Genomic DNA, 24,887 nt, shown 5'->3' on the forward strand with positions numbered 1-24,887 from the left:
GGGGAGATGGGGAGCTGACTGGTAGCCAGAATGTTCTGAGCCTAGTGGCGATGGCTGTACAGCTGTGACAACATTAGAAACCATTGTGTGAGACACTTAAAAGCGGCTGCTTGGTCAGCACGTTTCTGGAGGTGGTGTGTGCCAGCATGCGGTTCACTGTGTGTCTGGAAGAAACAGCTGTCGGCCTTACCACTGAGTGCTGCAAGGCGAAGGAAGGGACTGTTCACAAGTCCCTGGCACAAGACTGGATGGCACAGGACCCTGGGGAGGGAGGTCATCTTTCTGTCATCACAAAGCTGAGGGGCTAAGTGGGGTCGGGGCATTGTCAACCACAGCCCCGCAGAGTGCAGAGAAAACAAGAATCTGTTGATGAATCTAGACCCTCACACTTGCACAGCAGACACTCTATCTGTCCTAGAGGACTCACTTCCCAGCCTTGCCTGTTGTCACTTCAGCTTTGCCTCCCTCCTGAGACTGGTCTGAGGCCTCCTTCTCATTTAACGGTTGCTGTTTGCTGTGTCAGCAATGGACTGAGCTCTCAATTGTGCCGTCTCCTTTAGCTCTTGCTTACCTCACCACTAAGACAGGTCTCCATGTTTCACCAAAGACATGAGGCTCACAGGGTGGGGTGGCCCCCGGAATAAGACTCTATCCCCCTTCCTGGGACAGCAGCCTGCCTTTTGCTGCCTTTTGAACATCCTACGTCCAGGCGATCAGGTCTGATGGCCTTTGGTATCAGCTGCTGCCCTTTGCCCCAGGTCCTGTAGCTGCCCCTGGAGAGAGGAACAGTTCCCCATGGTCTTCTTGGGGCCTCTGCTAAGATGTCCTTGAGATGGCTGTCCAAGCTGCTCCCTGAAAAGTACCCTGGACTCCGAGTCTCTGGATGACCTTGGACTGCCCGAAGGCTGGACCCTTTGACTACTTCCTAACCTGGATGTGCAGGCTAACATGGTGGTTCTGCCTTAAACCTCCGAGAAGGCAAAGCACAGACATGATCCACCCAGAAACTGAGAATCACTGCTGAGATAGGGCTTCCCAGGAGAGGAGTGGGCTCCTATCCCCGGAGGTCTTCCATCAGATCTGATAAAGGGGTCGTACTGGCAGAACAGCTTGGATTCTTCAGGCTGCCTTCCCCAGTACCTGGAAGGGCTGGAAACACACGGGCTCTCTGTTTTCACAAATGTTCAGAGAGTACCGCTGGTGAGATGGCTCAGCAGGGAAAAAGCGCTTACTGCCAAGCCCCACAGCCGGACTTTGATCCCCAGGACCCGCGTGGTGAAAGGAGAGAACCACAGGCTGTCCTCTGATCTCCACACTGCTGGGGCACATGGGTCCCCCCCACACATCCGCATACAATAAATAAATAAATGTCACTGAAAAATTAAAAATATTCCAACCCCAGAGAGACCTACAGGAAACTCAGCGATGCCTTGTGTAGCTGCAGTCCAGCTTCTGACACCCCACTGTGTTGCACATTTGCCTCGGGTCTTTCTTTCTCAGTAAGTCTTGGAACTCTGGCCAGAGGCTCCCTCACCCCCGCCAGGGAGCACCCCCCACACCCCGGCCAGGGAGCACCATCACCCACATTGGTAAGCTGTGTCCACAGAGGAGACACACAGCTCTCCTGAATGCTTTTGGACTCAGCACAGACGTATTTGCTTACTGCCCTCCATAGTCTAGTGGTTTTGGTTGGTTGGTTTTAGGACTTTCTCTTTGGGCGTCACTCCAGACTCCTAGGGTAGCTGCCTGCGGGAACAGAGCAAAGAATTCTTATGGCAGCTCCTCTCTCATCAACGTGAACACTGTGTCTCCCTCCTCCCCCCTCCTTTCTCTCTGATTCTATAGAACACTAAGTTCCAGGCCTCGTGTTTTGTTTTGTTTTGTTTTGTTTTTTGTTTTTTTGTTTTTGGTTTTTTTTTGTTTTTGTTTTTGGTTTTTTTTTTTTGGTTTTTTTTTGGTTGTTGTTGATTGGTTTTCTGTTTTTGCCTTATGGACCTCAGTGGCTTATTCTCGGAGCTGAGGACTTACATCCCTTTCACCTGTGCCCTGGGATGAAATGGGAAGTGAGCACCAATGCAGTCTTTAGGATTTCGGGGTTTTGTGTCTTGGGTGGCATCGGTTGCATGTGACAGCTGTGACAGCCGAGGGCTGTCTGCCCAAAAGCTTATCTGTCCATTTCTTATAGATGGTACTTGGCAGGGCGGGGGCGGTGTGTGCACTTGGTATGTGGTACATGTGTGTCGGTGATGTGTGTGTAGTCATGTATGCATTCATGCATGCCAATATGGAGGCCACAGTTGGAGGCCTTCCTCCATTATTCCGTACCTTATTTTTTTGGGGACCAGAGCTCTCATTGAAGCTGGAGTTTGCCGTTTGGGCTAGAAGGGGTGTCTGGGAAGCTCCAAGGATCCTCCGATGTAGTCTCCTCCAACACTGGGTAACAGGCATGTGCTCTCTGTTACACGTATGCCGGGTGTCTGCACTCAGGTCCCCCTGCGCCTTACCTACAGCCAGCGTTCTGCCCCGGAAGCTGCTTCCTCCCCTTTCTTTTCTGGTACGTGCTGCGGCAGCTGCAGCCTTTGTCACCACGTGCAGCAGAGGAGACGCTGGCAAGTGTGAATGACAGCAACTCACCTCTCAGATCTGACAGACTGCCATGCGAGTGAGCACGGCCTTCCATTCTTAGGGTGCGTCCACCCACCCTCCCTGTGCTTGCCTCGCTTTTAGGGCCTGAGAAATGGTTCTTAGCCTCTGCCTGTTGGCCGTTTTGCTTCACAGTGAGTTTGACGACACTGTGAGCCTAAGGAATGCCATGGGTCTGGTGGGATGAGCTGGCAAGTGACCGAAAAATCTAGATATCTGGGAGGAACACGCGTGATCACCAATGTTGTTGCCTAGTGAGTCCTGGCTGAACTTTTCCCGGTCCAGGTTTCACCAGCCCCATGGAGCAGATGAGAACACTGTTGGTTTAAGATGATTTTCATCATAGAAGCAATGCGTAATCACTATAATGATTTGAGCCACCCCCTGCATGTCTCAGAACTGTCTGGAATGATGCCCCGCATGGTAGCTGAGGAATTTGTTCCTTGCGCATATCATATGTCTCTGTATCTGTTCCCAACTAAGATTTTTAAAAAATTATTGAATTTTCTTTGTTAGCTACTACAAGGATATGCAAATATGGAACTTTTATTTAAAAATCACCTTTTTCTGAAGTTAAAGGTTTTAACTTGTTTAAAAAAAAAACTTTCATTAGCTGGACACACACTGTGTGACGCACACCTGAAATCCTAGCACTCTGGGAGGCAGAGTCAGGCGGATCTGTGTGAACTGGAGGCCAGCCTGGTCTACAAAGTGAGTTCAGGATGGACAAGGCTACACAGAAAAACCCTATCTCAAAAACAAACAAACAACTTTTTATTGCATTAATCGCTTAATTACTTATTGTATGTGGGGGTATGTGTACCAGTGGCTATGTGTGGAGGTCAGAGGACAAGTTGGAAGAGTCAGCTCTTTACTTCCACCATGTGGGTCCTGGCAGCAAGACCTTTCACTCACTCGGCCATCTCATTGACCCAATTTTTGGAAACATTTTAGCGCAGTGGTTAAAAGTGCAGATTCCAGAGCCTGACCTGGGACCTTCAATTTGATCCTGCCTGCAAAGGCCCTTTCTCCAAGTCTCATCATGGATACTGGGGTTGAGATATAGACTCTTCGGGGGACACAGTTGAGCCTGGTGCAGCAGGTGGGAGGGTGACGGAGCTCACATCACCTGAAGCTCTTCCTTCCTTCTCTGCTCCCTTGGAGCCTTGGGCAGTGTCTGGGCATGATGATGATGATGGGTGGGGCACCATGACTTTTTCCCAGTGCTCCCATCACTCAAACCCTCCCGTTTCTGTCCAAGTCTACACAAGAGGTCTCAGTTCTCCCAGTAAAGCTTCCAGGAGCTCACCATGTAGCCAAGCCCCTGGCCCTTGGCCAGGAAACTCATGCACTCTCCTCCAGGTGGCTGGCAGGCAGCCAGAGCTCCAGGCTGCCACCCCACTGCTCTGACCCCCAACAGGGTTTCTGTCTTCTTCCCACCAAGGTGCATCAGGCCTCTGACGGAGCCCAGACCTTCCTCAGTGTCCCCGGAGTCAGCCCCCTCCTCCCTTGCAGAGCTGCTCAGAACATCCCAGGGAAGCTGGGTGTTGAGGGGGCCACTGTGGACTTCTTGACCACAGCTGGAGGCAACAGAGGGTCCCTGCACAGCTGGAGAGGGGATGGCTGGGGGACCGCTCAAGCCATTGCTCCAGCCATGCAGGGAAGGATGTCTGTCTTGGAGGGCTTCTGTCTGCGGCAGAGCTCCTCCGTAACCCTGGCCCAGCTCTCTTTTGCTGTCAGCTTCATTCATGATGGCCCTGTCACTGCCACATGTCATGCCTGCTTGCTTCTTTATCTACAATCAAAGACTTCAGGGTACAATGGCCTCAGCGTCTGCTGTCAGGAGGGAGGGCGAGGGTGTCAGCGTCTCTGCTCTGCCAATAGATGACAGGCGCGGTGCCAAGACCATCACTGACAGCAGGAGTCACAGCCACAGGCAAGGCTCAGAGTGGGCCAGCTCCACATGTGGAGCTCAGAGATCACACCTCCTGCCTGTTTCCTGTGGACACCTGAGGGCTAAAGTTTCCCTGCATTATCTGTCTTTCTTTAGCTTAGTCACGACGGATACCAGGTGGCTTTGTCTCCTCCGTCACTCTTCTTTTTTTATAATTTTTTATTTTTATTAATTACAGTTTATTCACTTTGTATCCCAGCTGTGGCCCCCTCCTCCATCCCCTCCCAATCCCGCCCTCCCTCCCTCTTCTTCTCCTATGCTCTTCCCCCAGTCCATTGATAGGGAGGTCCTCTTCCCCTTCCAGCTGACCCTAGCCTATCAGGTCTCATCAGGACTGGCTTCACTGTCTTCCTCTGTGGCCTGGCAAGACTGCTTTCCCCCTCAGATGGAGGTGATCAAAGAGCTAGCTCATGAGTTCATGTCAGAGACAGTCCCTGTTCCTATTATTGGGGAAGCCTCTTGGACACTGAGCTGCCATGGGCTGCTTCTGTGCAGGAGTTCTAAGTTACCTCCATGCATGGTCCTTGTTTGGAGTATGAGTCTCAGAAAATAACCCTGTGCCCAGATTTTTTGGTTCTGTTGCTCTTCTTGTTCTGTCACTCTTCTAACGAAGTATGGAACCCACATCTCCCCAAGGGCTTCTCCAACTTCTATATCTTGCCTGGACCAAAAAAACCCCACCATCCTAAGGGCCAGCTTCTGTCATGTTTACTCTTGATGTAGACCTTGAGGGCCTTCAAGGAGCTGGCTTTCCTGGAAAGCATCTTCGGAGCCTGTGTTGAGTTGCTCCATGGTGCTTGTCACTGACAGGTGTGTGGGCCATGCTGGCCTTGCCTCTCCATCCACCAGCTGTGGCCTAGGCCATGAAAAGCATGCTCCCTGTGGCTTGTTACATGGTCAAGAAAATTAGATTCTCTTGGCAACTGTGTTCACATCAAGGCTGCACTTGAACTCATGGGTTGCCACCGGGACCATCAGACAGAAGACAGCATCACAAATGTGTGCACCATTCACTCCAGTCAAATGCGATGAGCCCTTGCGTTGAGTCTGCACAGCAGGGGATTGGAGCAGGAAGAGAACTAAGGGATAGGAACACAATAGCTACCTCTGCTGAACTACAGGTAGAGACGGTGCTACCAACCTTCAACAGCCGCAGCGTGAGATTGGCACAGTAATTCTGTGAGGCGAAGACTTTTTTTGAAGATAATTGAACCGAAGCCCAGAGGCAAAATAATGAGCCTGAAATCACACAGCCTGAACTCACAGCCAGGCTTCTGGTACAGCAAGGAAGCTTCATCTGACCAGGCCTCCCAGGATGCGAAGAATATTATCTTAGGTGGTTTCCTGAGAAATGAAATTCAGTGTTAAGCAAAGCAGAGAGGATTTCGCAGTGAGCACTCATAGCCACCACTTACCCTTAATGTTTTCCCGTTTGCTTTAGTACATGCCTTCAGTCTCTAGTTAGTTCCCTTTATTGTTGTGCATTCCAGAGAAGGTTCTAGACCTCCCTGAATATGTTAGCATGTGGGTTGTTAACGACAGAGTTCAGTATTGGATTACTGTTCATTGCTGCTTTAGTATAAAATGGATATACGAGCCAAGTAAACAAACATGCATATGTAAACAGACACCATTTGAACTTCGCATTGACTCGCGGGATCTGTTTCCTTTGCCCCCGGCTGTGATTCAGCTTGGGCTTTTGTGACTTATCCATGTGGTTATTCATCAGCGGCTTCTCTTTATTGCCAGCTGTTCCCTTGTGTGGGGAGCCCAGCCTCTTCATTCTCCTCCATGAACGGGTACCTGGGCCAGTTTTGAGTTATTGCAAGTTAAGCTGCTGTGGCCATCTTCTCACCCATCTTTGCATAGGTGGACTCTCGTTCCTTTTGGGAACATACCAAGGAGTGGGACCTGCCATGGAGCTTGTGTGTTCAGGTCATGACAACCTTTTTCCAAAAAATGTTATGACAACAACATTTTCCAAAGTGGTTGTACCAATTTACTTTTATACTAGCAAATCTGAGAGCCTCTGACACCTGAGCCATCCTCAGCAAAGGTGGTACAGTGGTCCTTCTTTCAGACAATCTTGTGTTTGCACCATGGTGTCACCTTGTGGTTTTAATTTGCATGTCCCTAATGAACTAGGGGTTTTAGAACCTCTTCACCTGCTTATTGGCCCATGCGTGATGTCTTTGAAGAATCTGTTCAGGTCTTTTGACTTCCTTTTTTTTTATTGACTTGCCTGTCACTCATGAAGTTTGTGTTTTGCAAATATTCTGCTCCCCACTCCCAGATTGAAGGGCAGAGGTGTGTGTCTGTGTGCACATACATAGGTGTGTGTGTGTGTGTGTGTGTGTGTGTGTGTGTGTGAAACACAGAGGATAAGTTCCTTTGTTGTTCTTCAGGTACCTTTTACCTTGTTTTTTGAGACAGGGTGTGGTGGTATGAATGGGAATGTCTCCTTTGGCTCAGATATTTGAATGCTTAGTTACCAGGGAGTGGCACTACTTAAGAAGAGTTAGGAGGTGTGGCCTTGTTGAAGGAAGTGTGTCACTTTGGGGTTTCAAAAGCCCAGGCTGGGCCCAGTAGCTCTCTCTGCCTGCTGCCAGAATGTAGAACTTCTCCAGCAAGCACCATGTCTGCCTGCAAATGTCACCATGCTCCCTGCCATAATGACAGCAGACCAAACCTCTGAAACTGTAAGCCAGCCCCGGTTAAATGCTTTCCTTTGTAAGAGTTGCAATGGTCATGGTGTTTCTTCACAGCAATAGTAACCGTAACTAAGGATACAGGACCTCCCACTGGCCTAGTACTCACCAAAGAGGCGGGGCTGCCTGGCCAGCAAGCTTCAGGAATCCATCTGTCTCTACCTCCTCAGTGCTGGGACTGCAAGCATGAGCCACCATGCCCAGCTTTTTATGAGGATTCTGGGTACCAATCTCAGATCCTCATGCTTGCAGGGCAAATACTTTACTTACTGAGCTGTCACCCCAGACCTGGGCAGAAGTTTTCATCTATAACTCAACTATTTTTCTGCTTCCGACATCTTGTCTTACGTCTTTGCCATCCAGCTGGAGTGAATTTTGGGGGAAAAAGACAAGAGCCCCGTGGGAACTACAGGCAGACAGGCAGCTCAAGCATGAGACTCGAGAAGGAGGTGATGGACAGCAGCCTTGGGGCAGGGGTTTTCAGGATGAGAATGCCTTGTATGTTAAGTCACTGGCCTGAATTCTCTAGGAAGTGAGAGCCACAGAATTTTTAGAGCAGGGAAGTACAATGTTAGGTCCCATGACTCAAGCTAGAGTCTGGAACAGTTTCCACTTGGTCACGAAAGAGCAGCATCCTGCGACTCATAAAGCAGGGAGGACCATGGGGATAGGGAGTGGCCTAGCCTCTGCAGGTTTGCAAAGATCCCACAGGAAGCCCAAGGTTTAGTCCAGGGAGCAGGATGTCAGAGGCTCCTTCCCTCAGTGCTGGGGCCCTAAGCACGCTGCTTGAATACTTAGAGCCAATGCTTCTGAACCCCTGGGGTCCCCTGCCGTCCCCTAACTTCACCTCGTTCCACACTCTCAGCCCTGTCACCTGCCCCCACCCTAAAGTCCCTTCTGGAACAGGAGTCCCTAAGGCTTAAGCCCAGGCTCCTTCTGCCTGGACACACATCTCTCCCAGATACTTACCTGAAGCTTCTAGTCCAAAGCCACTGTATGTATATTGGGGTCCTCCTTGGCCTTCCAGGCCCCCTGGACCTTCCCCTGCTCTCTCTCTCTCTCTCTCTCTCTCTCTCTCTCTCTCTCTCTCTCTGAAATGTAAATGCCTGGACAGTTTATGGGGTTCCCTTCTCTCTCTTTTTTTTTTCCTTTTATCATTTTGTGCTCTGCTGCCACCTGGGCCTACAGTGCTCACAGCCTATATTTATTTTCTGTATGGACCAGTCACAGAACCCAATGACCAACATGTGGTAAGTCACATTGGGTGGTGAGGATCTCTCTCATTCATGGTGGTAATTACATGGGTGGGGACAGGTGAAAATGGAGCTAGCTGTGTGCAAGCCACATGTACATCTCATAGCCTGCCAGGTGTTCTTCAGTTAAAAGGTTTCAAAACCCTTCTTCAGGGATCGTCTCAGATGCTATCATGTGTCTTAGATGAAGACTCGTATCTGTTGCTATCATCTCCTCTGGCCACATAGATGTTAAATAAGCAAACAGCGCTGCTTCAATCCCCACTTGCCCAGCCTTCCTCCCGAGTCTCACTGCAGGCCAACCGTATGATTCTGTGTCCTGTTCTCAGTCCTATTCCAGATGCTGGCAAAGGAGAGGGAGACGAAGACGAAGAGAAAGAAGGCATGAGGGTTAGTCTGCCGACCACCCCAAGGAACTGCATGCCACGCCGGAGCATCAGTGTCCTGGAGAAGCTGGTGAAGACCTACCCTGTGTGGCTGCAGCTAGGGCTGGGCCAGGCAGAGGCTGCCAGGATCCTGCAGCAGGAGGTGGCTGGGGTAAGTCAGCTCTGTTCACCCCCGCGAGGTGGGTAGAGCTGTGGGGGTTCAGGATGCTCCCCACGGAGGTGGCTTCATGCAAACAGCCGCTTTCCGCTCTTCTTTTTGCCTCCATCGTTTTCTCTGTCACAGCGTTTGTCCTTAACCAGCAGCGGAGAGGTGAGGTGTGTGGTGGCAGAGGCTTACGGGGCATCCAGGCACGCGCTGGCTTTCTCTGACTTTGAGAGCTGGGTCAGTGACCAGGGTCAAGGGTGTCAGAGGAAACATGATTTAGATGCCTCTTATTGATAGACAAAGTTAAGAGGCCATGTGGCCCATCAGCACATGTTCTGCGGTCAGGCTTTGAGGTAGGCTAAATGATGCTAAGTTTCTGGGCCTCTTTCATCTCTTTGAGATAGGAGTTTTAAAGATCTCCTCTCCAAGTGTTATTCCTAGTATATGGGAAGAGAGAGTTAGCAGTAGGTGATGGATGGATAGATGGATGGGTGGATAGATGATGGATAGATGGATGGTGGATGGATGGATGGATGGATGGATGGATGGATGGATGATGGATGGTGGATGGATGGATGGATAATGGCTAGAGGATGGGTAGATAGAAGATGGGTGATTGAGTATGAATAGATAAGATGATGGCTGCACAGATAAAGGTGACCAGATGACAGTTGATAGAATGAGTCAGAGCATATCCCAGGCTCCTGTCACCCCCACACATACTTTCTCAAATGCTACTCCCTTTCAAAAACAGCATGCAATTTGTTTTAATTATAAAAGTGATCCATACATGCATTCATTATTTTTTAAAAACAAGCTGGACAGAAATGAACAAAACTGTCAGAGGAAAAATGTCTCGTAAAGGCTTTTCCACCTACTCTAGGCCAACTCACTCCCCAGAAGGCTTTTTTTTTTTTTTTTTTTTTTTTTAAGTAAAAGCAAAATATACATCCTGTAAGAAGATACATTTAAAGTGTACCACAGGCATTTATTATGCTCTGGGTGCTATGCCACTACCGCCTCCATCTGGTTCTAAGGCATTCTCTTCATCCCAAAAGACAGCTCTGTCCCCACCAGCAGCTTCTATCCACTGCTGCTCTTCAGCACAGGACCCACTGGGCTTCCACAGTCATTTTGACAGAGGCCAGTATTGTATCCTTCTAGTGTTCACACAGCGCTCCACACCCTAGCAGCCATGTTCCCCAAGGATTCACTGTCTGAGGCTCTCTCCCACTGTCTGCTCAGGAGTGAGCCACAACCCCCCACCTACCTATGGCAGCTCTTCCTACTTCCCAGGGGCCACAGGGAGGAAGTGGCAGAGCTGGGATTTGAACCTGGGCAGAATAAATGCTCCTAGACTCCTATCTTACAGCGTCTGCCTGATACTGGGCACTCTTGCTTCCTAGCTGTTCTCCTCTGGGTGATACTTGTGGCACGTCTCTGTCTCCTAGAAATCATCCTCAGTGTAGGACTTGAGGCTCAGACCCTCTTATCACAAAATAAATAAGATCTGCAGAGCTGTCATTTGTGCCTGAAAACTGGGGTGACTGGAAACCAGGGGACCAAAGTCCCAGCCACCCTGCCGCAGAGTGTGTAGGGCTGGGAAGGTGCTAACATCCCTGAGCCCACTCAGGCCACCCCAGCCTGGTATCCATGGATGCCTCTTCTTTCCCAGGAGTGGACAGCAGGAAGCAGGGAGGCAGGGAGATTGCTATTTCAACCTCACGAAAGGCTTCTAGTCCTTTAGTGACTGGGGCCTACACAGCAGGGACCCCCCTACAACTTTTACCTTCCCCTGTAAGACTATGACAGGACCCATGCCTCCATTCTAGGAGCGGGCAGCTCAAAGCAGGTCAAGGAGCAAGCTGGTGGCTGGTGTTGTTCTGTTTTTCTGTTTTGTTTTGCTTTGCTTTGCTTTTGAGACAGGGTTTCTCTGTGTAGCCATGGCTGTACTGGAACTCGCTCTGGAGACCAGGCTGGCTTCGAACTCACAGTGATCCGTCTACCTCTGCCTCCTGAGTGCTGGCATTAAAGGAGTACACCACCACGGCCTTGCTGGCTAGTGTATTAGTTGCTTTTCTGTTGCTGTAACAAACACTTTGAGCAAAGCGACTTACAAAAGAAAGAGTTTATTTGAGTTTACGATTCCCGAGGAGAAAATTAGCCTCCTGGCCACAGAAGCAGAAAGAGCAACCTAGAAGTAGCTAAGACTTTTTGCTCTCAGTGCACCTCAACGACACAGTTCCTCCAGCAAGGCCACACCTCCTAAACCTACCCAAACAAGGCCACCAACTGGGGACCAAGAATTCACATACCTGACACTGAGAGGCGGAGGGAGGGGCATGTATCATTCAGACCACCACAGCTGGCCATCAAGAAGTGGGTGTCCTCAGTGCCTTGTAAGTGAAGGTGAGTGTTAGGCTGAGTAGTGAGAAACAGATCCATCACCGTGTTTAGCAAGCACCCCAATCCCTGTACCATCCTTTCTTCAAAAAGCACAAAAACCTGACATCTTCCAGGCCGCAAGGGCAGAGATGGTCTTGTTTGTTGTTTGTGAGCACCGCCCCTGTGCTGTCCAGATGTCACTGAGCAGGCTCTTCCTTTGTCCCATTTCACAAGCCATGAGGAGGCCTGAGTTTAGATTTCCATGGCGCCTGCCTTTTAGAGACACTGGTGTCCAGAAGAGCAGAAAGAGAAAGAATAGGCAGCGGTGATGCATGCTCACCAAATCCCCTGGAAGGCAATTGTGGCATGCTCCAAGGGTCTGGGAGCTTCATGCTGTTCACCCGTCAGTTACGGTTATGGGGTCTGAAGTTCGTTTTCTGGCCTTTTCTCTCTGCCTGTTCTGTGAGAATAATCACTCTGCCAGGAACAACGCTGGGGTAAAGAGATGGAGAGGAGGCCAGACTAGAGTCTAGGGGTCTAGGGAAGGGCAGGTGCTGAGCAGTGAGTGAGTGGGGAGTGAGGTCAACTGCCTCAGGTTGAGGCCAGTGGGTGACAGACCCAAGTCCATGCCCACCCGGTGCAGAGTGGGGACATCAGCAAAGGAAGAGGAACAAGAAGGAAACAATAGTCACCTTCATGTCACCACAGTGCACCTGCTCGTTAGCCATTGATGGAAAATATTTGGGGGATACAGCTGCATCTGCACTGGCTTAGAGAAGACAAAGGATCCTGGGATGGCTTAGGGAGCAGAGGAGGCTGTGAGCAAGTTGTGTAGAGATTCAGGTGTCTTAGCAGAGGATGGGAGTATGCTCTGATCACAATATCCCGTAACATCCTTACGAAAGCTGAGATGGCTACTCGCTGATATTATTTGATCCACGTAGCCGGTTCTGTCAGCTAAGCATCATCAACATCCCCCCTTCCAGATGAGGAAGTTGAGGTACAGAGACGCTGGCTCATTTGCCTAAAGTCGCACAGCTAGGAAGAGTGGGGCTGGGGATAGAGCTCAGTGAATGAGTTCCGGGCCAGCCTGAACCATAGCGTGAGACTCTATTCCATACAAAAAGGATGCCCATGGGGTGATCTTCAGTGATGCTGGGAAAGCCCTTTACTACACAGTGATGGTTCCCAGTGAACCAGTGCAATGATGTCATTATGATGACAGACACAGATGCCGTGGGTGGTCCCGGTGCTGTAAGACAGCCCAGAGATCTCCTGGGCCCACCTCCTGCAGCATCGTGAGAGGCAGCCTTTGTTCTTGCCTGGAGCCAGCTCTCTGGTCCCCAGTGTCTGTGTGACCTTGGCCACTTCTGCTTCGCTTCCTTCCCCAGGATATGCCTCCACTCCCAGCACCCTCTTCTCTGATAAGGAGTTGGGAACACGGTGGCCCTTTTTAAAAGAAGAAGAAAAAAAATCGTATGTATCTAGCAACTGGGCAATCAGAAAGTTGCCTTTATTTATTCTGTACTCAGGCTGGTTTGTTATTTTAGTTAGAATGGTTTCAGAACTATGGAAAAGTTGCAAGCATAGAACAGAGTGTGCCCGGTGCCCTGAGAACAGATCGTGCCCTATGACCACCTGCATGTGGGTCCCCACCTTGGACAGCAGCTAACCAACAGTTCCTGTACCAGTCCTGGTACATTAGTGGCAACTATAGCCTGGGCTTGATTTTACCTGAGGTTCTCTATCCCTGGACCCTCTTCAGAGAGATCTGAGGAGGACAGATCTGGCATTTGGCAAGATGTCCTCCATTAGAGTTTGTCTGTGGCATGACATGGGTTAAAGAGTTTCCGGGAGTAGCAGAAGCACAGCCAGTGACAGCCTATCATTCAAAGGTTCTGTGTTAGCCATGGTTTTTGCTGCTGTGAGACAGATTCCTGAGAGAAACAGTTCAAAAGATGAAGGATTTACGCAGGCTCGTGGTCTGAGAGGTCTCAGTTCATATTTGGTTGACAACATTGCTGTGGACCTGACGTAAGGCCGAACTATGGCAGAGAGCCAGTGACAAGCAAAGTCCATCACCTCATGGTGGACAGAAAGTGAGGGACAAAGCCAGACAGGGAGGGGCAAGAGAGGGGCAAGGACCCGCCCCCAACTGATCTTTAGCCAAGCCATACCTTTTAAGTGTTCCAGAGCCTCTGAATTAGCACCCTGTCAGGGATCTCGGCTTCAGGTCTTCAACACATGCATCTGTAGGGGACATTTCCTATCCGAACCACAACAGGTACCAAACAGCAGTGCCACTTGTCCTGCTTGACTTCACTTGCCCAATTGCCGGTTTGTGACATCTCTCCCTCAACCCCACTCATGCCCTCGCCTTTCCCTGTGACTCTCTGGAAGGAAAGCCACTCTGCTGTAAGCAGGGACATTATACCCTGCCTCCTGGCTGACAGGGCTCCAGGTGGCACTGGAATTCTGCCTAAGATTCCTCTCCCTCATTCCCCTTGTCTGTTTACTTAATCACATACATCAATATGAAAATCATGAGGCCAGTTTCATTCCTCGGGTGCAGACTAATTTGCAATCTTGTGTGTGTGCCCCTGCTATGGAAGCCAAAGGTCAACCTCAGGTGTTGTTTTCAGGTTGTTTTTGTTTGTTTGTTTGTTTTATTGATTGATTGATTGATGGTGGATCGGTTGATTGATCGATGGATTGTGACAAGGTCTCATAGGTCCTGGAGCTCAATAAAAGGCTAAGCTATCTGGCCAGTAAGCCCCCAGGGACCCTCCACCTGTCTCTGCCTCTTCACCTCTAGGATTACAAGTCTGTGCCACCATACTGAGCCCTTTGCATGGGTTCTGGGGATCAAACTCGGGTCCTGACATCTGCAAGCACTTGGTCCACTAAGCTATCTCCTGGGCCCCTAATTTATAACTTTCGTGGAAAGCTGTCCACAGAAGTCCCTCAAGCGGCTTGTCATGGTTGGGTTTCATCAGCTTGATACAATCTAGGGTCATCTGGGAAGAAGGAACCTCAGTTGAGAAATGCCTCCATCAGGTTGGCCTGCAGGCAAGTCAATGGTGCGTTTTCTTGATTAATGATTATTATGGGATGTCCCGGGTCACTGTGGGCGATGCCACCTCTAGGCAGGTAGGTAGTCCCAGGTTGTATAAAAGAGTAAGCTGATGAAATGAACTCCTCTCCAAGTTACTTTTGGTCATGGCATTTGTCCCAGCAATAGTCCCAGTACCCACCGCTGTGGGTATAGGTGTCTTACCTATTGTCTGTTTGGATTACCTTCTTATTTTTCTGGCCATACAAGACACCTTAGCTTGTATATTCTCTGCCTCAGCCCCAGGACCAGCCACATCCTGTGTCTCCTCAGACTTCTGCTTCCTTTGATTAAGGGACTCTCCTAGAAGCCAAGGTCTGTGTGTGGCCTGGACCTGTTGCTCTTGAGTTGTCATCCCTTCCAGCTTGAAAGACAGGGTTGTTTGGGGGGGAGGGGCGCACATGCCAAAGTGGGAGTATGGCGGTCAGAGGACAGCTTGTAGGATGTGGAACTCGGGTCACCAGGTTTGGTGGCGTCCGTTTTTCCTATCTCGCCGGCGCCCTTAAAGATAATCAATGAGAGAAGCCCTGGTCTTTGGTAGTGAGGGCTTAGCTTAAGAGCTCTGGGAACACATGCTGTCAGATGGACGGGCAAATGATGATTTGGTAGATGACGAGAGTGCTAATTCCATTCAGGCAAGTTTCTTTGGTAATACGTGGAAGCCCTGTTTCCCCTCTCTCTTCCTTGCGGCAGACCTGTGGAACAGGGACACACTCCTCATCTACACTTAGGAAACAGCCCTGCAAGGGGAACACTTGGCCTGAGTTTGGCCTCCAATTTTGGTACCTCACTCGATTCCACTACTGGCTGCCTTCAGAGGCCTAAAGAAATTACAGCATCTCAAATATTCCCCCAGTCCAAATGTTCCTTTGGCCTGGCTTAAGCAGCTAGGATTCTTCCATCTAATCACATCCCCAGACCTGCCATGCGTGAGGATACTCCGTGTGGGACTGGAACATCAGAATCTCTCTCTTCAGTTATTGAGAAGCTAATCCCTCCATTGACACCAAGGTGTGTCTCTCCTCTCTGAAAGGGGAGCCATTGGTATGCTTTAAAAAGCTCCCCAGGTGACGCTGAGCAGTGGCCTGCCTCGAGAAATGCTGCCTGGGCCTTGCCATGGCCGTGTTGTCAGTCAGAGCTGTACTTTTCCCCCTGTCTCATAAAAGAATCTTGGGCAATGTCTCCTTCAGTCCATTTCTAGGTCTCTGATCTTCTGCGCACACTCCCTAGAGCTCTGTTGGGGTGGGAGCCCTAGGTGAGAGGACCTTGGCTGCAGGAGAACTACCACAGCTACATGGGCCCAAGATGGCCACTGGACTGTCCACCAAGCCCTGTTGTTTGGCATTGGTAAAACTAGGATAATGGGAAATTTCTCCAACTGCAAACAGCTCTAATATATATATATATATATATATATATATATATATATATATATCCAAAATGAAAGGTGAAAATAGCCATTTAGTGTCTAGACTTGGTTTTTTCATGTATCTGTTTGAAGGGATTTCTGTGGCTGTATAATTCTTTGTCTGAGTCTTTTTCCATCCCAGCTATTGCTAAAAACACTGGCTTGTTTAAAACCCATCTTATCCTATCCCAGCACTTGGAAGGCAGAGGCAATGTGGGTGAATCTCTGAGAGTTCAAGGCCACCAGGACTACACAGTGATATCCTGTCTCAAGGCTGTGATCTATGGTTGTACATGCCTATAATCACAGTACTCTAGAAGCAGAAACAGGAGAATCACTCCAAGTTCGGTGTTATGCTGGGCTCTGTTACACTGTAGTTCAGTCTAGCCTGGACTACCTAGCAAGGAACTGTGTCAGAAAACAACAAAAATACCCCATACTGGCCAAGACAGACAAGGAAGAACCCTGAGTCATCCACACTAGCCTCAGTGATTGCCTCATCACAAAATGAACTCTCTTGCAACCTTCTAGGGGTATGCCATGAACGCACCCCATGATGCTATTAGAACTAGAAGAGCATTTTCTACAAAAAATTCTTGGGAATCCTTCATCCTGTCTCTAAGGGCAAGTGACCTCCCTGACAACCCAAACTCATTCTGCATTAGAATTTTAAAGGCTACAGCTACCCTGAGTCAACCCAAGGCTCTCATCACTGTCTAGTTCAGAGTTCAGCTGGAAGGATCCTAGCTGTTCACAGAAATTAGACCCCAGGGTAGCATGTGGCTCAGTGGCTTACACTGTTGGGAGAAGGCCATTCTGCTCTCTGGGGCTTCCTAGTGGATTGTGGGTAGCTGATGAAAGGAGAAAGGGGACAGGGGAGAACCAGACTGCTGACCCAAATGTAAGGAGGCCAGGTAGGTGAGGACTGGGACCAGCAAGGTCTGCTAGTGGCCCGGTTAATCATGGAAGTCTGTCAGAAGCAGGTGTCTTGGCAGTGTGGGCAAGAGGGTGAACAGCTAGGTGGCTAGTCACCCTGGTGAGCATCCAGGAGTAAACAGAAGGCCCCAGTGCCTGCTTCTGTCACCTGCATTCCCACATCGCTTACCCTGGTCTCTCTCCACTCAGAGCCGAGGCCTGAGGTCTGCAGCTTGGAATTAAGGCTGTCTGGTTTTCTTGCCCCAGGAGCCTCCTGCCCATCCTGCCACTTTTCTAGTTTACAGAGACACGCTGGTGGACAGATAGGCTAGAATTCCAGGCATGTGCTGCCGGATTTAGCCAGCAGCACTTTACTGAGGTCTCATTGCCTAGGCAGGAATAAAATCACAGGCTGTGTAAAGGTGATACCCATCCCAACCCTGCTTGCCTCCCCAGGTCAGGGTGAGGCTGGAATCCCTTTTCAGCCCTTCTCTGAAACCAAGGGCCTAACAGCCTCCTGTTAGCATAACCCCATGCCTGGGAAGAAAGATCCTTACAAATGACAGATGCCCCTGCTTCAGGAAGTTCCCAGGGTTTTGAAGCTCTATACCAAGAGCTGGAAACAAAGAGCAGCTGTATTTCATATTATGCCACACCCACTCACACACTCATTCACACGCATTTCCTCCAGCCCTGCTGGTTCACATCGACTCTTACACTCATTCACATGTGTTTCCTTCAGCCCCCCTGGTTCCCATGGATCTGTAGGCAAGGAGGCAAACTGACCTTGGACCTCTGTCGAAGAAATCAGATGGCTTCATATTTGAGAGACATTCCTGGGACAGTTCAAGTTCAGTGTCTTGACCATCATCTCTGGGCAGGGAGTAAGGCCTTAGGGAAGCATCTTGAAGGAAATGGACTGGCCAGCCATTCCCCCTTCCTTCTCCCCACTTCTGCTTCTGGTCCTCGTGTTCTGTCCACTCTGCCCAGGGGAAGAGAGAGACTGATCTTCCTTTTCCCGCCTCAGCTAACTTTCAGATGGGCCATGCATTGCTCATGGCGAAGCAACCTTCAAGAGCCTTGTGAGGCAGGGGAAGGTCATGCCTGGGATCGAGAGCCCAAAGGCCTGAGATCAAACCTATTTCTGGCATCTCCTGATCCGTCTTAAGCATTACCTGGCTCTCCTTACCTCGGGGTTTCCTTGTTACCGCACCCCCTGTTGATTTAGTAGAAGAAGTTGCAGGTTCAGGCTTGGGGACACCTGGGGAGACAGTACTTGCCCGCTGCCTCGGACCAGGAGCGGTGAGGTCGCTGCAGGTTTTATGCAACACTGCGTTTGCAGCTGCTGCAGACCAGGGGCAGTGAGGTCACTGTGTGGTCATGCCTTAGATGATCTGGCAGTGTCCCGGTGGGATTAATGGCAGCAGATTTTAGAGCCTAAGAAGAGGTCTTTCCCAGAGCCTCCTACACTTAGGGTCGTGTCCTCAGAGTTGGGGATGTCCTGGTATCCCTGCTCCCTATCCAGCCCTCAGCAGCTTGGCCACACTCCTAGTCTTGGGAATCCCAGCTGAGCTGTTTGGGACCTGAGCCCAGGAGACAGAGTCTAGGGGCAGAGTGAGAATGGAGGGCATGGGGACACTGACCAAGTGCTTCCCTTCCCTCAGCAGTGTGTTCGACGAAGCCGGGAATATTCCAGAAAGCATACGTGGGAAGGAAGAGTGAGCCTGAAAAGAACATCATAAAACAACAGTTTGTAACAAAGGAGAAGCCTCTCACTGTAATTGCACTTGGGAGACCACGGCCTCTGGGGATTGCTTGCAGTGGGGCCACTGTGTGATCAGAAATGGGACAGCCTAGGAATGTATCTAAAGTAGATGGTGTCAGTTCTGAGCTCATTCAGTGGCCAGCCGGAGCTGGTGTAGTAGAGCTCAGGCACACATGTCCTCTGACCCAGAATGTTATTGTTGGCTCTGTCAGCAAACAGGGAATCTACAGCAGAAGGTCCTAAGTATCCATGCCAGTTGCCTGAGGCTGGGTCCCATTCTCCCCATCACAGCCAGGAAGCTGTGACTCAGTTTACATTTATGGACTCCTAGGCTGTACCACTTGTGATCATGGGAGTGCCTCATGGGAGGCAGAGGTAGAGGGATCTCTGTGAGTTCAAAGCCAGCCTGGTCTACAAAGCAACTCCAGGACAGCCAAGGCTGCACAGAGAAACCCTGTCTTCAAAAACCAAAAAATAAAAGAAAAAGAAAAAGAATGAAAGAAAGTTCAAGCTTGGTGCATATGGGCTACAGAGTGTGTTCAAGGCTACCCGGGGCAAATCAAGAAAAATGAAAGGAGAGCTGCAGCCGGAGCACCGTGGAAGTGCCTTGCTTAGCATGCATGAGGTCCTGTGTTCAATCTCCAGTTCCACAAAGTCCAGACAAAAATATTAGCAGCGTTAATTTTTGCAAAGGGGGAGAAAGCATAAATTTCCTGATAGCTATGATTGTTTCTATCAAACACTCTCCACTCCCTCTCCCCCGTCACGACACCACCCCCACCCCCACCACAAAAAAAAAAAAAAAATAGCTGGGTTGAAGTTCAACCAACTCCCAACTAGCTGGGCTTTTCTGACCCTCGATCCCGGACCACCCTCACGCACAATCCCATCCCGACCTCAGGGTTCCGCAGTGCATCTCCTCAGCACCAATGAGAAGCCCAGATTCAAGGATCTCCGATTCGGATATGGGTCAGGTTCACTTTGCTCAAGGAATGTGTGGCCACCTCCGCTTCATGTTTGTTTCAGATACTCTCTGGATGACTTCTCCACCCTGCTGCTGTCCCGCTGGCCTCCACCAAAGCCTCTGATTCACCGAGCCCCTGCTTCTGCCGTTTCAGATGTTCCTGGTGTACAGGGACAACAGCCGGAAGCGCCTGGTGCTGTGTGTCCACTTCCCTTCCTTGAAGGACAGCTCAGCCGAGGTGCTGGAGTACCCCGTCAAAGAAGAAAAGTCTAGTAAGTCCTCGCCTCGCCTCTCCCCCTTCAAGCCGCAGCAGCAGAACCTCCCAGCCACAAACCGTCCACGGTTTAAAACCAGGAGGGTGTGAGGGTGTCAGAAGCCCTGGAACGGCAGTGACAGACAGGTGTGAGCTGCCATGTGGGTGCTGGGAATTGAACCCAGGTCCTCTGCAAGAGCAGCAGACAGTGCTCTCAAACTGCTGAGCCATCTCTCCAGCCCCGAGCCGCTGGATTTGCAATGAATTCTGGGAGTTCCTCCCTGAGCGTGAGGGGTAAAGGCTGGTAAAGGCTGTGAAGTCAGGGTAAAGGCTGTGAAGTCAGGGGGTGAGGGTGGAATTCCCAAAGAGGTTGGGGTGTGTCATGGTTCTTCTAAACCGCTGCGGTACATGGTGTCCTGTGATGACTCAGAAGGCGTAGAGTTGCTTGGGTTGTCTCCTGTTCCCCAGGAACGTGGGTCATTTTTCATACAGCCATGGGAAGGTGACCTTCACGGTGTCTCTGGAGACATAGGATCCTGGGTGTGTTTGTGACGCCAAGGGAAAGTTGACCAGTAGGCCACAGACTTGTGGGCTGTGGGATGGGATTTTGGAATAGCCCTGCTTCTCACTGATAGTTGTGACTTCGGGACTAGGCTGCCACACATTAGTTTCCTCTGTACTTTTAGGGACCCGAGTGATTTTTTTTTTTTTAATCAAGCATAGGAAAAGTGCTCAGGTGGGGGCATGCCTACAGCCCTGTGGAGAGAGTACTGATTTCGGCAGGGGGCTGAGGTTTTTCTGGAGGTGATAGGGGAGAGTGGGGCTGGCCCAGCAGCTGCCTGGAGCTCTGCTCTGCTCTGTCGTACAATGCAGCTGCTGCTGCCTTTGGGGCACCTCATCTAAGCCTCTGTACCTTAAATGCAACACACCCCGTGGAAATCAGGGTGGTAGTTTGATTCTATGTCCCATTTCCTCTTCAGAGCCTGCAGAAGGCAAACAAGAGCCGGACAGTGGTTTAGGGTTAAAACACACTTAGTTCAGAAACATTGTAGCCATGGAAAAGGGCCCTCAGGGATGAGCCGGGCAATCCCAACTCACCTAGCACAGGAGGGACTTTATAGCAAGGTGGGGGCCAGTGGATGGGTGATCTAATAGGTGCTAGGTAAAGGTGGACAGATTGGTCCTGCTTCTCGGGATGGGGAACAAGAAAACCCTGGTTGTATATAGATGCCAATCAGAGAGGCGGAGGTGAAGGTTCCTGGAAGGAAGTACGTGGAGGGGCTTCTGAGAAGGTCCAGGAGCCTGCGAGAGTTTAGCTGAGAGACGTTTTGTTAAGGCAGACGGACTGTGTTCGCAGAGCTGTGAGGGCCAGCCCCAGCAAGCTCAAGCCTTCTGCCCTCAATAGGTAAATTAAACAGGTAAGTAGTCATGGAAAGATGAGGAAGGAGAGCTACTTGGTGTTGGAAGAGAACAAATCAAGAGATCAAGTGAGCATCCCACACAAAGCACATCTTCAGGACACCGACGCGAGAGTAGGAGGCCAGCATAACTAAGCAGCCCTGGCCAGGCGCGGCCCCGCCCATCACAGGCCTGTCCTTGTCTGGATGCCAGTGTTTCCTGCGCAGTTGTGTGATAAGTTATTGGAAATCTGTGAAATGTCTTTTCAGGAAGTGAATCCTCCTCTAGCTGACCCTAGCCTTTTCCCTTCTCCTAGCTGACACGTAACTTTACTCCTTGGAGACAATTGTTTGGATAGTATGATAGCCCAGAGAAGGGGCCCAGGTGTGTCTTGAGCGTATCTTCATTTCTGCCAAGATGGTTGCATCAGACTATTCAGAAATGGGAGCACTGACATCTCAGGTTCCTGGTTTTCTCCCAGGGCCACATGGTAGAATTCCCCGCATTGTAAGGCTTTAAACAAATTCAGTGTTCGGCTTTGTCCCGGAGATAATCGAACCGAAAACCAAAGTCATTTGTGTAATCTAGTTCTTCAATTCTTATTCCTACACATTTACCACAAGCACAGAGATGCCCATGGCTTGTGTCTGTCATCTTGTTCTCTCTTTACAGTACTCTGCTGCTCCCAAACCTCTTTCCCATGAGGCCTGCCGCCAGAGCAAGGCCAGTGGCTGGGCTATTTCTGGGCCTCAGTGGTTCCAGGTCCTACCCTCACCCCTGCCCTCTCTTTTCATTCTGTGCCGCCGTTGTCATCAGGACTCAGCACAGATCGTGGGAGCTCTCTAGCCTGGTTGGCTCTCACCTCTGCCTCTTGTCACTTGTGTGAGTGGGGCAAGATACTCCACCTCTCCAGGCCCTGGCACCCCTGTCTGTGAAATAGGGATAATGACGGTCCCTTTCTCAGAGAGTCCTAGAAGGAATCAGTCGGTCCAGATCACATAGGGTGTGAGACTCTGTGGCCAGGGTGACTAATATGGGGTGGCCTGAAGAGGAAGTGGGCAACGGAAGGGCCCAGGCCTAGAATTGGAGCTCTCTGGGTTTCCCCACGTGGAGTGGAGGGAGAAGACCAGGGGGTGTCCCAAAAGTGAGTCTTGCTTTCACCACAGCTGTGCTCTGAGGCACTTGGAATCCCCTCCCTGGTTTCTTTGTTTTGTTTATGCTTTTTTCCGGACAGGGTCTCTCTGTGTAGGCCTGGCTGTCCTGGAACTCACTCTGTAGACCAGGCTGTCCTTGAACCTGGAGTTCCGCTTGCTTCTGCCTCCTGAGTGCTGATGTTAAAGGTGTGTGGCATGCCCAGCTTCCCTCCCTGTTTTCTTACAAAGAATTTTCTTTGAAAAATCCTGATTCTGTCAGCTGGGCTGAGCTTGTAGTGGTAACAGGCTGCCCTAAAGCCTAGTTGCTTACACACAAAGTAACATGGATGTACTGTAGTGCCCAGATGACTATGACACTCGTATTCAAAGTACTGTGAGCGTGTCCCCACTGACTCTCTTCAGTGCTGCTTAAGAGTCATACCCGTCTGAGGCATGAGAGAGAAAGCAGAATTCCACTTCCCCCTACAACTCATTGGCTAACACAGGCCACACGGCAAGGCTGAAGCCCAGCGGGATGGGAAGAATAATCTCCCCTCAGAGCCATGGCTGGTAGGAAGGGGAAGTGACTCCATCGATTAAGCAACAGAGGACTTGGAGCACAGACATACCTGTTGAGGGAGCAAAATGAAGGGTGAATGGGGCTATGCCAGCTTTTGGGGAGCAACCCCTGTGTAACCTTCATAACTGCAGGTTTTTCTCCTGCTCCCCAGCTCCCCAAATAATGACTCTGAGACTTATTATTCAATGAATAAGTGCCTAGGCCATAAGCTTTGGCTCCATCCCTGACCAGCTCATAACTTATTTTGCCCATTTATTCTATGTGGGCCACATGGCTGGGTACCACTGTTCAGTTTCATGCGTCCACCTTCCTCAGAGCCTGGGGCCAATCTCCCACCTCTGATGCTATCCCAGAATTCATCTCTTTCTCCCGGAACTCCCACCTCCCATTTCCCGCCTCAGCTAATAGACCATCAGCTTCTCATTGACAGGTGATGCTTCCACACAGTACACAGACATTCTCTCTACAACCCCGCCTGCCCGATGACGACTGATATGAACCACCTGTCCCAGAGGACACTCTGTCCTAAACGCTGGAGACCAGAGTGCTGCAGCCTCTCCCTGGATTTTGAAACATTTTCACTTGTGTAGTGAGTTGCCTTGGGGTTGAGGCCTAAGCCTGACTTGCTCACGTTTCATACAAACTGTATGCACATAGCCTGAAAACAATCTTATTTTCTAATCTCTTCAGGGTACCTACCTTTTATCTCTAACTTGTCAATTGACAGCAGGTGTAGAAGAAGTTTTCACTCGTGGCGTGATGTTGGTGGAGCAAAAAGTTTTGGAGTTTGGAGCATTTCAGAATTCAAGTTTCCAGATAAAGAGTGCTCAGCCATTTGCTGTTGTTGTTGTTCATTAATCTGAGAGAGGTGGTGACAGTGATAAACATATTCATGGGATGTCATTTTTCTGGTGGTTGCTGAATAAAGGAAGAAGAAAACCCATTTGGGACTGTGTCTACCAGAGCAGCCCTGAGGCTGTGGTAGTGGTGTGGCCAGGCCCTGCAGGAAGTGGTTCATGCAGTGCATTAAGGACTGAGCCCCAGTCCCATACTCCTACCCAGTGCCTCCCGCCCACTGAGCCCCGGCTTTAGAAAGGTCTGTCCACCAACTCTGAGTAAATCTTCACTCTCAGGCATGTGGGTATAGCTCAAGTGGAATATACCAGCAGCTGGAGAACAGCCCATCTCCTGAGCAAGTGTGGTGAATTCTCATGCTGATTGGTGTGACAATCATTACCACGAGATGCAAGGGAGAGGTCTCAGGTGAGTCCTCCTGGGCAGTAGAGAACCATACAAGCTTGGCAGGGTATTGCCAGAATGTCCTTGACTGCTTTTCTTACTCTTGGGTGTGATTGACACCCAACCAAAACCCTAAAATGAAGTCCATGAACGGGTGTTATTCATAAAGGAGGGACTGGTATAGAGACTCCATATTTTAGCAGGAAGTGAGGCAGGGTTGATTGCCTTATGGGAGGTCTTGCAGGCTTGTCAAGGCAAATCCCCACTTTTTTTTTTTTTTAGCATGAATTTTAAAAAGAATGACTGTTGGTCCTAGATATTTATTCTTGTGAGATCAGGTAAGATGCCAGTCGTCCTTGTACTGCAGTTTCCTCATCTGTCTCATCTGGCTGTGGGCAGATTCATGACCGATGCTCTCAGCAGGGAAGCACTCAGCGTCTTTGTATCTAAATGGAGATATGTCTGGAAAGAAGCCCCAGGCCCCACAAGCAGCAAGCGCTCTATGCACAGCGGCAGTTATAATTAGCAACGTGTAGCTCACGCCTCACAGCCTCGTTTCCTGTGGTGCCTGTCCCCAGGACGTTTCTGAATGACAGACAGATGTGTCCCAGGCTACCTGGTGGCCACAGGAGCTTGGGCTAAAGTA

At 50.1% G+C, this 24,887-nt stretch overlaps 1 protein-coding gene across 3 annotated transcripts in view; it reads left to right on the forward strand.

The window, feature by feature from the left end:
- Positions 1–24,887, forward strand: part of Rin3 (Ras and Rab interactor 3) — a 102,331-nt gene that overhangs the window by 19,220 nt on the left and 58,224 nt on the right. For all 3 annotated transcript variants that reach the window (XM_060388067.1, XM_060388069.1, XM_060388068.1), the window contains exons 2-3: positions 8,888–9,095; positions 19,793–19,910. In XM_060388067.1, the coding sequence (XP_060244050.1) occupies positions 8,888–9,095; positions 19,793–19,910 (326 nt within the window). The remainder of the gene's footprint in view (positions 1–8,887; positions 9,096–19,792; positions 19,911–24,887) is intronic.

The sequence above is a fragment of the Meriones unguiculatus genome, chromosome 7 (assembly GCF_030254825.1).
Source record: "Meriones unguiculatus strain TT.TT164.6M chromosome 7, Bangor_MerUng_6.1, whole genome shotgun sequence".
Classification (NCBI taxonomy): Eukaryota; Metazoa; Chordata; class Mammalia; order Rodentia; family Muridae; genus Meriones; species Meriones unguiculatus.